General features: G+C 34.3%; 1 protein-coding gene across 1 annotated transcript in view; it reads right to left on the bottom strand.

Moving 5' to 3' along the window:
- CEP290 (centrosomal protein 290) overlaps positions 1-15,466 on the bottom strand; it is an 85,965-nt gene that overhangs the window by 65,120 nt on the left and 5,379 nt on the right. Inside the window, exons 6-14 of the mRNA XM_021687316.2 lie at positions 14,213-14,356; positions 10,297-10,350; positions 9,682-9,702; positions 9,400-9,552; positions 8,841-9,023; positions 7,892-7,981; positions 5,583-5,705; positions 4,635-4,758; positions 548-720 (exon numbers count right to left, since the gene is read on the bottom strand). Of these exons, the coding sequence (XP_021542991.1) occupies positions 548-720; positions 4,635-4,758; positions 5,583-5,705; positions 7,892-7,981; positions 8,841-9,023; positions 9,400-9,552; positions 9,682-9,702; positions 10,297-10,350; positions 14,213-14,356 (1,065 nt within the window). The remainder of the gene's footprint in view (positions 1-547; positions 721-4,634; positions 4,759-5,582; positions 5,706-7,891; positions 7,982-8,840; positions 9,024-9,399; positions 9,553-9,681; positions 9,703-10,296; positions 10,351-14,212; positions 14,357-15,466) is intronic.

Raw genomic sequence — 15,466 nt, 5'->3', positions numbered from 1 at the left:
AAATCAGATGTTCATACTGTCTCTAGGGAGCTTCTTACCCACCCCCTCAAAAAACAAACAAAAAAACATTTAACAAAATATAGGAAAGGAATAATAAGAGTGAATCAGTGATACCATTAGAATATATAAGTCATTAGTTACTTGACTTAGTGGCAATCAGATTTAAAAATACAAAAAGTACAAAGTAAGTACTGTGTGTTGGCACAGTAGGCAGCAAAACTGTCCCTGAAATAACTTCTGGCAAATAAACCAGCGGTGTCACATCTATAATGGTGGCATAATGACACCGATTACAAAGAAACTAAACTTGCTGTCTCACCAAAGCTGATTATCTGGGGCAAAATGCTTTGATCAAATGGCCAGAAAACAGTTCTCTGGCTGAAAAGTGCTGATCAAAAGTTTGAATAGGGCAGTACAAACCAACCAAGATAACCTTTATCATAAAACACTTCTGGAATGTTTTTGAAGGTACACAGTAAATGGCACGGAACAGTGTGAGTGGCAAGAATAATCTAAGCTCCTTGATTGGCAAGATAAAAATACATACCGATTCATAATCTTTTAATCGCTTTAGAGTCTCAACTAGTTCTTTATCCTTTTCCCTAGCATCAGCCTCAGCCAGTTCAGCTGTTCTCTCAGCCTCTTTAGTTTTCTCTTCTAACATTTGAACCTTAGACTGAATTTTCATATAATGAGTCTGCTGGGAAAGAGTTGAAGCACCTACAGAGTAAAAAAAAAAAAAAAAAAAATCATGGATTTATTGAACTGATTACTTATTCCTTTAAATTCCTGATTGCAATCCAATACAGGAAGCAGGAAAAGTGGTATGTCACTAAAAAAGTCCCTTTATTATTATAATTTTATATTTAAAAAATAAAATTTGTTTTTTTATTGATAGGACAAGCTTAAAAAGTTCAATAAAATCTTAGCTGAATGGTTACAGATTATATAAGATTGCAAAACACTGCTTTACAAAGAATGATCATTGTGGCAAAAACTACTAGCTATCTGTTCCTAATGTTCAACCTTTGTCCACTGTAAGAGAAGAATGCAATTTTGGTTGGACACATGGCCAAATGAAATAAAGACTAAATTTCCAGTTAAACCCCAGCAGCTAGGTGTGGTCATGTGACCAATGGTATATAAGCAGACAAGCCATGTGTGTACTTCAGGAAATGTTTTTAAAGAGGAGGAGTGAATCTTTTCTCTTTCCTCCTTCCTGCTAGCTGGAATACAGATATTAAGTCTGGAACTCAAACACTGAGAACATGAATTGGGTACTACATGTTGAGACAGGCCACGCAGCAAGTTACAGGATGCCTGATACCGGGTGTTTGTGCAGGTATCACACCCAACCCCAAACTAGTCACCTCAACTTTGTTTGTATCATGGAAAAATACATTTCTATCCTGTTTAAATCACTGTTACATTTGATTTTTTCTGTTGCTTGCAGCTAAACTTAATAGCTAAAAAATCTCTACTTATATTTTCTTAACAAACTGTTGCTAGACCAAAATATAACATTCCCATATTGACACAAATCATTCTTATCCACCAAAAGTGTTCACTAATTTATAGAGTATGTATTAACGTATAAGCATTGGACTAGCGTGGGAAAGCATGCATGTTTACAAGAAATGGGCCCTGTTCTCTGGAGTGAAAAGCCTAGATGGAGAACGTGAGAGGCTGAGCTGTCCCTAGTGTCTACTCTTGCTTCTTCCACGTGGCCTGCCACAGTATATTTACTTGCCTATCCTTCAGTGTGTGCTATTTGCCTCTTGCCCCACCTCCTCTATCCTGCTGTTTGGGATGTGGACGTGAAGGTAAAGCTCCACTTTGGACAAGACAGATGAGGGCAACACACCGGATTGCCTAATTCTACACCATCACACAGGTGAGAAAAAGAAACTTCTATCTTGATTTTGCCACTATTTTTCAGATCTTTAGTTCTGACAGCTAAACCTAATCCTAACCAATGAAAGGAAAACACCATTAGCTGTCATATTTACAAGTTAACTTCAAGTATAGAGTATATTCTAGTACCCACACCTTCTGTGGACTTTAGGGGTCATATGACTATGGACCGACTGAAATGTCATTAGACAAGACCTTTTTCTTATCTGATAGCAGAGATCAACTGTCACTTTTTCTCCTGGTGGCTGGAATATGTAAAGCCCATGGTATCAGTCACCCTTTTAAAGCAGTTTAAACCACTGTCAAAGTATAAGTCTAATAAATACATAATACACACACATAAATAAGTATAACAAGTGGGCCTTGTTGTTGGCTCAGCAATCATATTACATTTCCCTAGTCTGTTCACTCTTCCACATGACCATTTTATACCTTCTCTTTTCTTCTCTCTCCTCAAATTCTAACACATCTTCCCCTATCCTTTCAGTTAAGAACATTCCTGAGAAAAGAGAAGCAATCAGTACAGAAGCTCTACCTGCTCTCACCATCAGGTCATCTCCAGAGTCACCTGCATCTGTATCTACACGCTCCACCTCCCTTCCTGTTACTATGGATGGATTCTTTGTGCTCCTAAGGCCGACTACCCCACTGGAACATTAGATCCCATCCCACTGCCTTCTCAAGGATATTGCTCCAGAAGTTCTCCCTCTCTCTCTCCTGCTTTATGAGTGCATCAATTTTCTTCTTTAATGGATCTTTCCTTTAACCTAGAAGCATGATTATTTCTTCCACTTTAAAGAGAAAAACACTTTTCCTCATACCCCTTTCCCTTCAAGATACTACTCCATTTTTCTCCTTCCCTTCACACAAACAGTACTCAAAGCAGTCTCTAGATTGTCCTATGTCATCTCTATCCATTTTCTCTTAAACCAAAAGTGGCCACTGCTAAGTCCACTGGTTAATTTTCAATGCTCGTCTTGATTTATCAGCAGCATTGAACACAGCTCTGAACATGGTTGCTTATTCTCTTCCTTGATGACATTCCTCATGTGGTTTTTCGGGACTCTACATGTTCCTGATTTTCCTCCCACCTAGAATCCTTTGGTTGCTCCTTTTCATCTCCCCAGCCTCTAAAGTCAAAGCATCCCTGGGCTCAATCTTTGCATTTTTCTTCTTAACATTTGTTCCTTTGATGATCTCAGCCAGCCTCATGACTTCAACTACCATTTTTAGGCATATGGTTCCCAAATTTATATCTTTAGCCTCGACTGTTACCCTAAACCTCAGACTTCTATATATACAAGTGCCTATTTAATACTTTCAGAAGTCTAATAAGCATCTCAAACTTAGTATGTCCTGTTTAACTAAGTCCCTGATCATTTCTAAACTTGCTAGAAACACAGTCCTCCCCAGTGTTCAGAACAAAAGTCCTGATAACTCTCTCACATCCCACATCTGATCTGTTAGCAAACTGCATTTCTATCACCTTCCAAATACATTCTGAACTGACTACAACTAATAACTCTACTGCTACCTCCATGCTCTAAGCTACCAGCACCTTTCCAGATTATTGCAATAGTGTCATAACAGGTTTGCCTGCTTCTGTCCTTACCACTCCTGTGATCTATTGCAGACACTGCCTAAGTCAAATATTTCACTCCCGTCTTCAGAAACTTTCTTTGGTGCTTCTTCTCACTTAAAATAAAAGCCAGAGTCCTTATAGTGAACTGTTAAATCTCTATATGACATGGCCCCTGGTTACCTCTCTGATCTCATGGCCTACTACTGCCCCATCTGCCCACCGTTCCAGCCACAAGGGCTTCTTTGTTGTTTTTCAACACACTCGGTATACTCCTACTTCAGTGCCTTTACACTTATTCCCACTGTTTAGGGACATCTGCACGGCTTACTACTTCACTTCCTGAAAGTGTTCAAGTGTGGCTCAATGCGGCTTTTGCCTCACTATCTAAATTATAACGGCACCTCCAACTACCACCACCATTATTTCACTTACACACACACACACACACACACACACACACGCAAAGAAACTCACTAGCTATTTACCTTTGTGCCTTACTTTTTTATCTTCTGCAATTATGTTAAATAGGTCATGAACTCACCCTGAATAGTTTGCATTAATTTGTCCTGGTATAACTACAGTATGTAGTGCTGCGGAAACAGAAGACCACTGCTGTTTCAAGGGCTCATGTTCAGGTGTATAGCAAGGTAGTATGTCCCAGGGTAGGCAGAGTAAAATGAGACATTAAATTGGGTGAAGTTCATTCAAATGCTGACGAGTCAAATGACTTCTGAAAACTCTCTGCAATGCTGCTACACTGATCAAAATTTTATTCTATTATTAATTATTAAATATCCATTATTATATATATTATTAATTATTAAAAAGGGGATAAATAACTATACTCAATTATATCACCATTTTTCATTTCTTTCATATAACTAATATGGTAATAAAGGTTAATGTAATTTTCATTGCAAAAAAATTACAGAAAATATCTCCATCACTTACAAATTTAAACACTAGTAATCTATGTAGCTAATATACTAGTTAATATACGTAAGTCATTTTTAAAAATGATAAAATTCAAAAAGAAAAATCAATAATATATCTATTGACATAATTTAATAAAAATAAAATACTTATAAAATTGAATGGTACATAAAATAACTTTATACGCTTATTAAACATTAATTACCTTTGTTTCTTTGAAGCTCATTTTTCAAATCTTCAATAATGAAAGTATTTTTTTCCATTTCTTTTGTATATTGTTCTACTTGCTCAGTGAGCATCTTAATTTGACTATCTCGTTCTTGTATACCCTATAAAATATTTTTGAATATTACATATTATTTCTTTATGGGTATTAACATACATTTTAAAAGTAAGGAAAAAAATCGGTCTTATGTTTCTTCAACAAGATTGTAGAATATGTATTTTTTGGGTCAAAACTATGTCCTTTACTACTCTGTATACCGCAACTGCACAACAATGTTAGATACACTGATGTCACTCTAATACTTACAGATTGATCTAATGGCTAACATCCTGGCAAAGGGAATTCCAGAACTCTCTAATATTTATGGCTTCTTCTGACTTCTTTCATGCTACCGTTCCTCATGACCCACCCATTTCCATCTTTTGCCCTGTAGTACTTCATTCCAAAATTGTCCCTTGCAATTGTTCTTATCCTCCAAATACTTCCCAAATTTCCCGCTTTATTCCGGACTGTGACTATAAAGCACAGACGAGGGAAGTACACCTTCCACATGAATATATTTGTACTAAAAATAAAATTTAATGTAATACAGTCAAATTATAATGACACTTTCAGCTTTTTCACATTATACAGGATATTTCAGCACCAACAAATAATATAATAAATGTTAATAAGAGTACTAGGATATTTTTAAGTTTCTAAAAGTTTTTAAGTTTCTTATTAAATAATTCCCAATCAAAACAATATGTCTATTATCTGAATCAACACAGAAAAATACACAAAATAATTCTATTCCTAACTCTAAACTTAATTCTAATTGTTTCTTGGGATTGGATTTCAAAAGACTTTATTATATAACCAATAGTGTAAGCCACTAGGTTAGACACATTGTCTACTTTAAGAAACCAAATTTTGAGAAGGTTTTACCTGTTGTAGAGCCATAACGTTACTTTTATCAGCATCAAGCTGGGCATTTTTCAATTTCTCCCTCAGGTTATGTAACATTTGCTGATATTCAATAATTTCATCATCTTTAGAAGACAAAATTAACTAGATATAAACAACATAGGATCTGTTACATAAGAGGAAAATTAATAAACCATTCTTCACTTATGGCAACTACTCTAATATATACCATTAGCAGATACCAGAAAATGCAGGAAATAAAATTCACTTTGAAGTAAGTATCAGCAACTATTTGCATAATCATTTGTTCCTTTTGGATGTACAACCTTAAGTTCAAATAAGAAATGATTCAAAAATATACAGTATAATTTTTGCTGTTTTAGAAATTCAATCTTTAAACAATCTCAAGTTTTTAAAACCTATTCCTAAATAAGAATTATAAATACCTTCATGCAACTACCAGGAAGTTTTATACAATTAATTTTTATAGAGAAAACCTTAAAATGCCACTGAATGAAGGTGTCTTGTGTTCTTTGCTAGAAGAACCAAATACCAAAATAAACTTATAATTTATAAATTTATCACATATCCAATAAAATAAGATTTTTAAGAACTATTTCTAAATTTCATATTAGAAAACATGTTTGTAAGTGTCTAAAAACTGAAAAATGAACAGCTTTTTCAAATATTTAAGCATAACAATAACTAAAACAAGGACACATGTTAGAAATAGATTGATCAATATAAAGCAGAGAATCCAAAAATAAATTCAAGTTCAACAAGCATGTCGTATGTAATAAATACGAAACCATATTTCAGTAGGAAAAAGATAAAATGTTCAATAAATAATGTTTGGACAACAGAATAGGTCTGTTGCATCCATACCTCACTCTCCATGACAAAATTAATTACATATGCTTCAAAGACTTAAATGTAAAAGATGAAACTAGGAGGTACCAGAAGAAAATAGAGAAAACAACTTTATACTCAGAACGCTAATTATGACACAAAGTTCAAAAGCCACAAAAAAATAAACTACATAATACAAAAAAAAAAAAAAAAAAACTTCATAGTGAAAATACCATAAAGCCAAAGATAAGTGTCAAAACTGGAGGTATGTATTTGGATATATATGACAACTTGTAGCAATTTAATCCACATATTGGCAAAATAACAAATACACAAAGATATTCATTATAACATTGTTTCTAATACCAAACATCAGAAACCTGCTAAATATCACATAATAGGGTAGCGCTTAAATAAATAACATACCTACAAAGAAAAATTACAAAGCCATTAAAAAGAACAAAGCAATACTATATATATATTGATATAAATAATTCCTAACAATACTAAGTGAAAACAAAATAAAGTGCAAAAGAATACATATACTACCATCTCTCCCCCCAAAATTAAATAGGATGTAAAAACTTCTCTTTTCCAAGGGTCAGTAAACTCAATCAAAGGTCAGATTTGGTCTGCTGCCTGTTTTTGTCAAGTCTTATTGCAAAACAGCCTTGCTCATTCATTTATGTATGCTGTATGTCTGCTTTCATGTTATAATAACAGAGTTTAGTTACACCAGAGACCAGAAGGTCTAAAATATTTACTCTCTGCACTTCTTACAGAAAGTTTACTGACGCCTGATTGACTCTACAGGGCATCACTGTCACCACTACTGCTTTTGTTTAAAATGTAGGTTATCTGAACTTCCCAGATAACCAAATCCAAAGAGCCAACAAGATTTATGTGAACTCTGTTAGAAACAATGACTACAAAAGTGATAGCTTTTAAATTAGATTTATTCAGAATTGCTTAGGTTTTTTTTCAAAATATACAGTCATCATAATCCTAGCTTCTGACATGGGAAGGCCAGAGGATTTGGTTGGGGGTTGGTGAGTGGGGAGGAGCAAGAAAGGTGTATTTTGAAAAAACTTCTCAAATGATTCCGAAAGGTCCCTTTCCTTACTCCCATTCCCACTGGAAAACCAATAGTTGGATTGGTCTGAAGGAAGGAGAGTTAGAAAAACTAAAATTAGCCAGGAACTATATATACTTAATACAAGGTAACTATGAGTTATGTAAAAAAATTTAAATTTTACTTAGAGTTACCTATTTTAGATGACAAATAAGTTAAGTTTTAGACTTACACTACACATAGGCTAGAGGACTACACAGGAGAGACTGCTTAGTGCTTTCCTAACTAGGACAAAAATTGCCCAATAAAAATGTCACTAACTACCATAAGGCCTTTAAAGAAAACTAAGACTAAGAAATTGAAATCAAAAATACAAATGAAAAACCATTAGATCAACTGAAAAAAGCACCTTCCATTCTTCTACTTTTGCACTGACAGCAGCCATGACTGGATCATCTTCTTCATTTTTTGCTTTCAGAAGATCTGTAAGCTCCTGCACCTAAAAGGCAACAATTGTTTCAAGAATTGTTGCAAAATAGTGTAATATATACATATTTGTTAGATATGCATATTTACACATATATTACACATACACAGTATACATACTCATACACATATATGTGTATACATTACCAATGCATATTCATTATTGGAGCAGTTCTGTAGTTAGAAGTGGTATTTAATGGTTTCTGTATCATTACAGATGTCTAATTATTTGTCATTACTAGAGAATTATATTTTTGAGCATTATTCTATTTTTTACACTAGTTTAATACCATGTAAAAAAATGAGCAATGTATGGGCGCCTGGGTGGCTCAGTTGGTTGAGCGACTGCCTTCGGCTCAGGTCATGATCCCAGGGTCCTGGGATTGAGTCCCACATCGGGCTCCCAGCTCAGCGGGGAGCCTGCTTCTCCCTGTGACCCTCTCCCCTCTCATGTTGTTTCTCTCTCTCTCACTCTCTAATAAATAAATAAATAAAAAATCTTAAAAAAAAAAAAATGAGCAATGTATTGGTTTTCTGATATTTATAGTGTATTTATTTTACGGTATAAAACTTAACTTCAGGTCCACAGGACTTCTAAGCATCTTTAGTAGAAAATTCCCATATTTATTAGTTTTCCAGGACTGCTGTCTACACATTCATTCAGGTATCAACTACAAGGTATGCGTAGGGGCATTAGAGAAAACACATATGGACAAACATGTCAGCATGGCAACATGTTACAGTAAAACGTATATTACAGCATAAGACAGAAATTCATATCCTAGAAAGTTAAAGTACTTTTAGTTTCACATAAATAGTAATGATACGATATGAAGTCTGCACGAATGAGTTACTCTAACAGCAATTCTTACTTGAAGCCGGTAATGATCATTTTCTTTTTTTAATTGGTCCATTATGTTATCTGTTTGATGGACAAGAGCTTTCATCCTGTTATACTCATCAGTCATCTTTTCCATCTCCTGTACAGACTCTTCTAGATTTTTTCTCATTTCTTGATTCTGAACTTCAATTTTTTCATTAGCTTCTGTTAAAGTCTAATAAAGTTAAAGACACTATGGTTAACTCAAGAAACTGAAATTTAAACTAAATTAAACAGAGTCCTAAGTGCCTGCTGAAGAATAGAGAATTCTTTAGAGATCTGTAGTAGCAATTGCTTTTGACCAATTAAATCAAATTAAATATCAAGCAAATTGTATCTAAAAAGCTTTGTTCTTCTTAATGCCCAAGATAGGCATATAAAATGAATGAATCGTAAGATTTATAACTTTAAAGACGCAATTTATTTCATGTTTCCAAATGCATAGTTGCAGATTTCTACTACAGAATTTAAATGTAGGCCAAATACTAGGTTTATATTAATGAAATTGAAGTTTTATAAGAATCATTGCCTTGAACTGACTTCTATTTTACCTGAATTTCATCCAGATATTGGACAAGTTCATAGTTTTTTTTAGACAATTGTGATCGGTAGTCACTGTCTTCTCCTCTTCGTGATAAAAGTGTTTCTTTTTGTGAATCTATTTGTTTCTGATAGTCAATAATATCCTGACGAAGCTGCTCGTTCTGAAGGCAGACCAAATACAATATTCTATATTAAGAAACTATGCATAGAAACAAAATTTCATCCTCTAAATAGTTGATCTCAAAACATATCTTTAAACTCCCAAGGTCTCACCACCCTTAAAGTCTCACCTTTTTCTTTAGACGTTTGTTCTCCAGAAAAGAACAGGAAAAAGATAATTAGAAATGAGAAAGATGATACATAATTAAAATTAAGAATTAGAAATTAAAACAAAAAAGAGAAATTTTAGAAGGAAGATATTATTTTGGATAATCAAAGAAAGCAAGAATATTCATTATCAACCAAAACAAAGAATATTTTGGTTATATTAATAAGATAAGAACTCTTATAAGGATAAACAATGTACAAACATTATTTGGCTCAGAAGAACCAAATAATAAAGAACTTGTAAGATTTCATGAGAAACAAAACATTTAAAAGAATACTGGGTAAAATAAGAGAAGACAGAAATCCAGTTATTCAGTCAATTAGCAAAATAACAAAGAATGGCTTATGAAACAAAGCAAAATTTACCCACATAAAGTAAGAGATGAATGTAGTACTTAATGGCCTCAACTTTCAATTTATTTTCTATTTCCCCGAGACAAATTCATATCATACAATCAGGCAGCTTACTAGCATCAGTTACTTAGAAGGTTCCAGTTGTGGTTAGAGTATAAGTTTATGAAAACTTTTTAACAAGTAACTTTGTTGAACTACCACAACTACTAAAATTTTTTACCAACCTCTCTTCTTAATTTGCTGTTTTCATTTTCTGCTTCCTCATTTCGAAGAGCCAACTAAAATAGGAAAAAAAATAATGTTCAGCAGTAATTCAATATAAAACCAGGTTTTCGGCTGATCAATTTAAATTTTACATTCTCTCCAATGAAGTAGAGAATGATTAACTACTAAGGACTCATGATGATCAAAGACATGAATAATAAACCAAAACTTGTGAAATCTAAGGATTATAAAAAACAGGTTGAGTTTAAAAGATTTAAAAAAAAAAAAAAAAACTAAAACCAAAACTCTAACCAAAGGATACAGAAACAAAGCAATAAACAAATTATCCCCCCCCCCAAAACCTAATGAGTAATTTTCTGTCCAAGATCTTTAATATTTTGCAGTTCTTCTATGTCAGAGCTAGAATATACTCTTTGCTCTGGTGAGCATTTAAATTACTTAGAAATATAAGGCAGCACAACATAATGGTTAAAAAGAAGCAATCCGAAATCAGACTGGCCCAGGTTTATATTCTTTGTCCACTAATTTCTGGTAGAGTATGAACAAGTGATTTACCATCTCTTAAATCCAATTTTCCCATCTCATATGTTGATGTAAAAATTAAGTATAATGTATATGAAGTCCTTAGCACAATGCTCAGTGCAGGAAATAACAAAAAACTATGGAGCATGTTCCCCTCCTCTCATAAATGATTTCATTTGTGACTCTTTTGTTTCCCAAAACAGGCAAATACTATAACTATTATCACAGATTTTTTTCATCCATTGTCCAAACCCCATCCCTCTTACGGCCTTTCACTTTTCTGCTTTTCTCCCTAATTCAAGGAGAAAGCAAAATTCTCAGTGGTTTGCAATTAAAACATAGTTAAAAGTCTGTAATAAATAAGCAAATGCAGTATGTGATCCTTGATGGAACCTTGGATATTGGGTGGAGGGACTATGAAAGGCAGTATTAGGCCAATAGAAAAAAATACAATTACAGACTAGATATTAGATAAGAGTATTGAATAAAAATAAATTTCTTGAATATGGTAATTATATAGTGGTTATGTTACAGAATACTCCTCTTTTTTCAGAGATATGCTGAAATATTTCAGTGTGCAGTATCATAATATCCACAGTTAACTCTCAAATGGCTCAGCAAAAATAAAGAGAAAAATATGTGTATATAAAGATACTGATGGAGAAAGTAAATGTGGCAAAATTTTGACAACTGGTGAATCTATATGAAGAGCATAAAATGTTTATTCCTTTTCTTACAATATTTATGAAGGTTTGATAGTTTTCAAAATAAAAAGTTTAGGGAAAGTTTATAATAAAATGCAAAATGCTATAAAAATCTCCAGAGTTTACCTACTACTATCATCATCGTCGTCACCTGGGAATTAAGAAACAGTCCCATTGTGTTTTGAACTGGAAAATTTTAACAAGGCAAGAGATGTCAAGAACTTAACACTGAAGCATTTAGCACTACTGATGCTCTTTTCCCTTAGTTTTTCAAACATTACATTCTTGAGTTTTGTCTTTTCTTGTGCCGTTCCTTGAAGCACTTCTTCCTATTTCATTAGACATTTCTCAGAGATCTCCCTTACAGTCATTTCTATGGCTTCATAGCTATGTTCTTAATTCACAAATATTCATCATCCACCCAGTGTCTTTCATGAATTCCAAATCCAGTTATCCTTTTTGAATATGCCCACTGTGACCTCAAACTCAACATGTACAAAAGTGAAAACTGAAGTAATAATTACACACTTTCTAGTTCCTTTTGTGTCTGTACTTAAATGACAGTCTCCTTATGCAGTGGCCCAATGCAGAAAACTCTCCATTCCTCCCTCTCCTCTGACAACCAATCAATCATTCACCACATCCAATTACACCCACATCTCTAAACGTGTCTATATCCCTTAATCCCTTGAGTCATGACTTTAATTAGCCCATCATCAGCACCTGCCTGAATTAGCAGCAATGTCTCCTTACTATACTTAGTCCCCTTCAATCCACTCTCTGTAAAGCTGAATAAACTTCAAAAGTAGATCTGATCATGATATTCTTGTATTCAAAATTTTTATTGGCTCCTTTTAGGAAAAACACCCAATTCCTCAGGAACTGGCCTGTGCTTATCTCTCCAGAGGATCACAAATGTTTAAACTAGGAAGGCAGGATAGTACAGTGGTTTAGAGCATAGAGTCACTGAGTAAGTTTGGACTCAAATCCTGGTTTTACCACTTATTTCTGTAACCGTGAACAATTACTTACCCCTCCTGTGTCTCAGTTTCCTTATCTATAGCATGGGGAAATGTTACCTATCTCATGGTAAGTATGAAATGAGGAATAATGAATTAGTGCATATAAAATATCTGGCACACAGTAAGGATTCTACACTAGCTATTTTTACCTATATTTCAGCCAAAATGAATAACTGTAGCTCCCTGAATTCACCATGCCATCTCTTCCCTCCAGATCTTAGCAATGTTGTATCTTCAGGCCAGAATGCCCTATCTTTAACCACCACGTATGTATACTCCAACCCTTTGCCAGACTAACTACTACTTCAGGTCTCAGTTTACAAATCACTTCCTGAACCTCAAGACTGATTTAGGTAACCCTCCCCAGAGTATCCTCTGTTATATTTATTATTGACAATGAATATCAAAAAGTAGGGTATCATTGCCCTTTGTATTCCTAGTACCTAACCGTTTCTGGCAAGCTATAAATACTCCATAAAGTGAATGACTGGTTAAGGGCAAAGAAGAAATTGCCAACAACTCATATTCCATCTCAAGGAATCTAGCAACTGGAATGGTACACAGGCCATATATTCAAGTTTTCTGTGTTTGTACCTATGAATAAAAGATAGCAGTCTAAGAAGAATGGACACGGTACTTCTGATTAGCTAAGGGTGGATGGTATGAATGACAAAAAGTTGATTAATATATGGGCTAGACAGAAGAACAACAGTCCAGAAAACCACAGATATCCCCCTAATAAGCAATTCTATTACTGTATGTCATAGGTTGAATCCTTAATGATTAAGAAATCCATAGGTCTGTTATGTTTTATTGAGTCAACTAAACAGACAATCCTCTAAGAACTTATTTCTAACCTTTAGGTGGCATCAATCCATACTTTTTTCACCACAAAAATGGTATGGATAGATCACCTTTGCATGAATCTTCTAAATTATATAAGAAAATAGATATATCAAGAATAGGCATGTTTTTCCTTACAAAATCAATTTATAACAAATTCTTTAAAATAGCAACACCTTATAATCATTGTTGTCTACTTAAAATTTACCACCTTCTATTTTTAAGAGAACAATGGACAAAATAAAATTATTAGGATGTAATAAAATATTGACCTAAAGGACACAAAGGTAGAAAAAGCTTTTGGGAATCAGGGATGGGACAGTTACCACACTTAGGCAGCAGATTTTGTATAAGTTTACTGACAGGTGAGGCAAAATAGGAAACATGCTGTTTTCTGACAGGAACTCACAAATTCAGCTGCAAAAAATTTTTTCCTCAAACTAAATTTAAGTGACCACTGCACGAATTATTTTATAAATAATGAAGAATAACATAAAAGGCAATAACTATATTTGTATAAAAGATAAAATGTTGTACTTTAAAATATACACTGATTTATAAAATATTGGCATTAACATGACTTCTTAAGAACCTATATTTTTTTACATATAGGTATTTATTGCACAAAGCGAGGTACTCCCAAAAACAAGAATTTTGATTTAAAGACGTGTTGACAACATGAACAGTGATACAAAACCTGAGAGGTAAGTATACACCAATTCTCACATAAAACATACAATTGATAGTTACCATTATAAAAAGTATAATCAGGTGTTTTTAGGTAACTTGATCAGTTAAAATTCATGGAGGAAAGTGTGCCTTACTTGTTCATTAACCTTCTTCTCTTTCTCCAACTCCTTTTCCATGTCCTCCAATTCTCTATCTTTTTGTTCCAACTGTTTTTCAAGTTGGCGAATTTCATCACGTAAAAACCGAGTGTCACGTCCACCTGCAGACTGCTGGGCCATCTTAAAGTAATAAAACAGAAGTATAAATCAGTCCCATTATAATTGGAGAATCAACAACAAATTGACTTTAAATGTGTATTATAATTAGCACCAGATGTTTAAAATCATGTTAGCTTAAGAACCTGTTTTGTAAAATTGTGTATTTAAGCTTTAGTTTGCAGACTGACAAGCCCTTAAGCTTCTTCTGAGCCACCCACAGCTCTGAATTGACTGTCAATCGCTCAGGCTCTATTATAACCATTGAGCCACAGACACCAGACTAAACTGCACAAGCAGAGAACAAAGGCAATGAACTATCAAGGCTTGTCCTGAGCATCACAACTCTGAAACCAGTCTACAAACCAGCAGGGACTCCACCCAGTCATTGACTTCTGGTGACTTTATTTTTTTTTTAAACATTTTTACTTATTTGAGAGTGAGTGAGTGAGAAAGAGGAAGAGAATCTGAAGCAGACTCTGCACTGAGCACAGAGCCCGATGCGGGGCTCGAGCCCCCGGCTGCGAGATCATGACCTGAGCCAAAACCAAGAGTCGGACACTCAAGTGACTGAGCCACCCAGGGAACCCGACTTCTGGTGCTCTTAACCTGCCCTTTCCCTCATACCCTATTTAAACCAGTGCTGTCCAACAGGACTTTTTGGGATAATGGAAATGTTCTCTGCATGCCTGAATACCGTAGCCACTATCTACAAGTGGCTTTGAGCACTTGAAATGTGGCTACTGCAACTACAGAACTGAATTTTTAATTTTTATTGTAATGAATTTAAATGTATAGCGACAAGTGATTAGTGTGTCTGTACTGGATGGCTCAGACTAAGATTACCTTGAAAATCTTGTGCCAGATTGGGGCACCTGGCTGGCTCAGTAGGTAGAGCATTCAACTCTTGATCTCAGGGTCATGAGTTTGAGACCCATGTTGGGGGTAGACTTTACTTAAAAAAAATCTTGTGGTAGATTAAATCCATTTCATTCCATATTCCTGTTATTTGGGGTCACGGTCCAAAATGTATCCTTTAGTTATCTACCTGTCTCACATTCATCTCTTTACCGTACAGTTGTGATACTTCTATGTATTAGTTTTCTCCCTCTTTTCCTCCTTCAGAAAACTTTC

Source organism: Neomonachus schauinslandi, chromosome 5 (genome assembly GCF_002201575.2).
Source record: "Neomonachus schauinslandi chromosome 5, ASM220157v2, whole genome shotgun sequence".
In the NCBI taxonomy this organism is placed as follows: domain Eukaryota; kingdom Metazoa; phylum Chordata; class Mammalia; order Carnivora; family Phocidae; genus Neomonachus; species Neomonachus schauinslandi.
The sequence above is the reverse complement of the archived record's forward strand: the minus strand, read 5'-3'. Positions and strand labels throughout refer to the sequence as shown.